The 4,631-nt window shown below is 41.0% G+C and overlaps 2 protein-coding genes across 3 annotated transcripts; one reads left to right on the top strand and one right to left on the bottom strand.

Moving 5' to 3' along the window:
• Positions 1-1,690: 1,690 nt before the first annotated feature.
• Positions 1,691-2,886, top strand: LOC308371139 (ubiquitin-conjugating enzyme E2 C-like; the record flags this gene model as incomplete). Of its 2 annotated transcripts, XM_080845934.1 has the most annotated exons (6): positions 1,691-1,791; positions 1,939-1,966; positions 2,074-2,160; positions 2,329-2,533; positions 2,643-2,702; positions 2,802-2,886. In XM_080845934.1, 6 exons carry the CDS (start codon positions 1,691-1,693, stop codon positions 2,837-2,839), a joined length of 519 nt encoding a protein of 172 aa, XP_080702060.1. In that variant the 3' UTR covers positions 2,840-2,886. The 2 variants fall into 2 exon arrangements, with proteins under 2 accessions (XP_080702060.1, XP_080702059.1); XM_080845933.1 differs by lacking the exon at positions 2,802-2,886 and having other exon boundaries at positions 2,643-2,800.
• A 417-nt stretch (positions 2,887-3,303) lies between these two features.
• On the bottom strand, positions 3,304-4,345 carry LOC308371223 (regulator of G-protein signaling 9-binding protein; the record flags this gene model as incomplete). The annotated part of the gene is made up of 2 exons (XM_080846069.1): positions 3,304-3,827; positions 4,144-4,345. The coding sequence occupies 2 exons, from the start codon at positions 4,343-4,345 to the stop codon at positions 3,304-3,306; spliced, it is 726 nt and encodes a 241-aa protein (XP_080702195.1).
• Between the last annotated feature and the right edge of the window lie 286 nt (positions 4,346-4,631).

The raw sequence follows: 4,631 nt of genomic DNA on the forward strand, positions 1-4,631 counted from the left end.
AATATCAAAAACCCATTATTGTAACTGAATAGTACATCTGAGGGGATTTGCGAGCCAGCTATCTTATGTTGGTATATTACCCACAAGGTAAAACAGCGATGTATTGACGGATTGGCAGAGTCGGATAGTAAAAAAAATTGGGGGGTGCACGTTGGGCCACAGAGAGCTGGTCGGAGATGGTTTGCAACGTCGGAGAGGGTTCTCCGTGTCTCCGAAAACGGAAGACATAAATTGCGCTTTATGTGTTGCTCGTGTACGGAAAGGAAATGTCATACTTGCATAAGTCTGTCTTGAAAAATGTAAAATAAAAGCTGATGTTACTAAATGACTGGAAACAGTTTTTTTTTTCTTTTAGGCTATCAAACAAATATTTTGTGTTTTGGAATGTAATTTGAGAGACCAACTTAATACTCTTTAAATGCAAATTGTAAAAAAGAAAATAGAGAGAGAGTGTTATATGTTGTCTCAAAAGACTGTTTTGCAATTATTATTAAATGTTTTTGTTTTATATTATTAACAATCGTTCTGTCTTGTACACATCAATTGTGGTCTGTACCATTTTGGGGTTCAACCAGAGATTCTGATCTATCTAGAAATTCTCTGGTTCAACTTCCTGAACTTGAGAGTGACGTATAAACTAACGGTTATGGACACGCCCAACCTTCAGTAAGTCATCCAATTAAATCAAAGTTTTGCTGGACGCACACAGAGATGTTCTAATGCGCATCTTTCAATGGTTGCCAAGGTCCTCAGTGTTTTCCATTCGTAGCCCATGATTGGCTGCAGGACTTGCTAGCTGTTTAAAGGAAGTGAATTTAAACAGAGGGGGCGGGATATAATTTGAAAATTTCACCGCATGAATTCATTTCAACATTAAGAGGCAGAAGGTAGCTACAGCTGGTAAGAATTTTTTCAATTTAGTGTTTGTTTTAGAGGGCATACTAAAACCTTTATCATTTGTTATTGATAGAAGTGACTAGCCATGTATTGTCAAGCGCTGACTAGCTTTATAATAATTACTTTGTTGATGTGGCTTGACTCTAGCTATTGCTAACTTATAACTGCCCAAAACATTAGCAAGCCACGAAACAATACTGTTTAACTTTGCAAGCGCACACCGAAAGTTTCACGCACTCGTTCAGTCAAACGTTGCTTGGGCATTTGTCTGAACACCGATGACATTCTAAATAAAGTTAATTATGTCAATATAGCAAGATGGCTAACGTTAACTGTAAATGGGTAATGTTTAACGTTAGTTAGATGTAGCAGTTCTTTAGCTAATGAATTAACTTGGCTAACGGTAGCTTGTATAGGATAGCATTGCTAACATTAGATGACACGCCAGTCAGAATGACAGTAAAACACTGTTTTCTTTTACCTGTCGATACATGCTGTCTGTCGCTTGCTACGAGTAGATGCGCGTTACATGTTTTGAGAGCATGCAATGATTTCGCTTTTGTCCTACTGTCCTTTCAGTTAACAGCAATTAGCTAGCATATTCAGCTAACTTTAGTTGTGTTTAATTTTACGGAAGTCTGAAGTTGCTGGCATCAAATAAGGCATCTATCGCTAACTGGGGAACTGTATGGCCGCTTTTGACCGCATTAACTGACTGAAAGTAAGTTACTCAGGTGCGTAATGTCATATATGTAATGCTTTAACGTTTCAAATCTTCAAAACAGATCAAGCAATGGCTTCTCAGAACATGGATCCAGCCGCAGCCTCCAACACCGCAGCCTTGAAAGGCAACGAAACAAGCGGCAATGCGCCCAAGGGTTCAGTTTCTAAAAGGTAATCTCTTAATTCCTCTTGTTCTATTGCTTCACAGTATTACCAAGTGAAGGTGGATTTTAGTCAGCGGCCCAAATGTTTGCCAATGTAAAGGCTAATCACTAAGTCATCAACCTACAACACTTTCCTTTCCCTCCCCACCTGTAGGCTTCAGCAGGAGTTGATGACATTAATGGTGAGTCCAAAGAAATAAGCCAGTTAGTTGTCTGGCTTCTGGAATGTATTACCAATTGCATGTAATGTGTCTTAATTCATAAATGTGTCATATCTTTTCATCGGTAGATGTCTGGAGATAAGGGGATCTCTGCTTTTCCAGAGAGTGACAACCTTTTTAAATGGATTGGTACAATAGATGGAGCACAGGGAACAGTGAGTATTTGTTTGTAGGCTTTATGTCTAATATAAGTTATGGTCATGGTCAAATTTGGATTGTGAAAACAAGCACATGTCAGACAGTTTATACCTGCATATTGCATGTACTGTTCAACATGTAGGATCCTTATGTAACCAGCTTCCATTTTTGCGTCCAATGAACAGGTTTATGAAGGTCTGAGGTACAAGTTATCATTAGAGTTCCCCAGTGGTTATCCGTACAAAGCGCCAACTGTAAAGTTCATCACGCCCTGCTTCCATCCAAATGTTGATGAAAATGGGTTCATCTGCTTGGACATCCTGAAAGAAAAATGGTCGGCCTTGTATGATGTTCGATCCATGCTACTATCGATTCAGAGTTTGCTCGGAGGTTAGTAGTGGGTTTGGGGGGGGGGGGGGGGGGGGTGGGGGGTTGTTGTTGTGGTGTGGGTTGGGTTTCATTTCAATTTAAATATGTGTTGAATCTGCCCCATCACTAGAACCAAACAATGACAGTCCAATGAACGCCGTAGCTGCTGGCCTTTGGGCTGACCAGGAAGGTGAGTGTATGGGCTGCTATGCCGTACAGTTATCCTTATAAAATTATTTTTTTCTGTACATTTATGGAGTGTTACACCCCTCTTCCATATTCTCTTTAGCATTCAAGGCCCATTTACATTCAACCAACAAGAATTAACGAAGATCATCCTGCATTGTTTTCCTCAATTATTACCTGTATTATACCTAGTCATGTTTTGTCTTACAGTCTCGTCTTGGTTTCAAATTATGTAAAGAAAATGTCAGGTGTCTGTACTATATTTTTATGTTGTTAAACTGTGAATAAAGTTGTTGAATACACTTGGTTGTTTGTCAACTGATGTTGAGCAATGAGTCATTTACAAGGGAGAGTGCTGACCAAGGTTATTGAAGAGTGTGCTTAGCCTAATATTGTTAACATTACAATGCAAATCTTGCCACTTCATATTCTGTTCAAGTTTGAGAATGTTCTTGGCTGTTGGGAAAACATGGTCTGCCATGTCATTTTATTGTATGTTCTTTATTGTATTTATGTCTCTTTATTAAAATGTCCACAACAAGTGCTAATTTATTTACTGACAACTTAAATTTGGTTCAATGCCTGATCAGGGGCTTACAATGCATTTAATTGACTAAACAGAGCAGGCAGCCTAACCTACAATTTAAATGGGGGCAGCACCCTGTAGTTGTGCTGTCTTGTGATACTATTTCCACCTGCATCAAGTCCTCCAGTGTTTCGTCGTCATGGTGTTCTTCCTTTCCGACCTCTACCCAGGCTTCCTGTGTGGCCTCCACTGTCCAAACAGGCACGTTCACCGTCTGTAGCATCTCCTGTAGCAGAGAATCCATCCTTGAGATTTGAGTCTGCAGGTCAGGGCATTGTTCTTCCTCCCCAGACACCCATGGTGTCTGAACCGTAGCTGCACGAGCTGCGACCTCTGATCCCCCTGAGTAGCCTGTCTTTATCAGGGTGCTGCGGTCACGACGCTGGGTTAGTGGGAAAAGCTCCTGCAAGGAGCTGGTCTTTTGAAGGTCTTTCTGTAAGGTCTCGAGGCTAGACAGAAGCAACACCCAGAGACGCTCTACCTGCTCCATGTCTTCCTGTCCTTTCAATTCTGTCAGCAGTGTTATCAGTCTTTTATGCAGCCCTGTTGTAAAAGGGTGGAGAAACATTGAACAGCATGAGTGGGAGCTAAGCAATGTTTTGTCCTGGCCTTGGTCCTAAGTTTAAACATTGCACTACACAGCTGAGGAAGGGTAGACAGAACTTGCTATGCATTTATTTTATAAAGAATGACTACTTTCCTGCCATTCCCATTAAAAGCAGTTTATAACTAGATTTCTCTTACCAACTGAAAGTTTTGTGTCAAAAATATGTCATCGTGTGATGCACGCTTGTCAGCATACGTGGAATAACCTACATTGAAATAATGAAAATGGCTTTTGATGCCTGATATAGGTTACCTGTGTAGATCCGGTGAGCTATTGCTCTGATATCTGCCAGTTCTTCCCTGAGGCCACTGCCGTCCGTGTTGCTCCCCAGGGTTGAGGCCATTTGCTGGAAGCAGGCAGTCACCTTGCTGAGGGCTGCCAATGCCAGCTCGCACTCAGTCACCTGCTGCCGCCGGGCCTGAAGCTCTCCCACCGACCGCCGCCAGCGATTCATTTGAAATGGGGATGTAATAGCATTCAAATGACCAGCCAAAATGGTTCAGAGCCTGTGGTAAAGTTGTATACCAACATCAGTTCATGTATTTATAGAGAGTTTCTATCAGTACTTTTCAAACTGTCACACTACCTCTAATACATTTGTCATATTTATCATGTCAGCCTTGTAAGGACATTTCTGTCTGTGAAATGAAAGTAGACATTCACAAATCCAGAGCAAAATAAAACAAACAAAACTCTGTACTCTTGGATTGTATTTGTTGAGGTACAGGAATATTGATCAA

This window comes from Sprattus sprattus, assembly GCF_963457725.1.
Source record: "Sprattus sprattus genome assembly, chromosome: 10".
In the NCBI taxonomy this organism is placed as follows: Eukaryota; Metazoa; Chordata; class Actinopteri; order Clupeiformes; family Clupeidae; genus Sprattus; species Sprattus sprattus.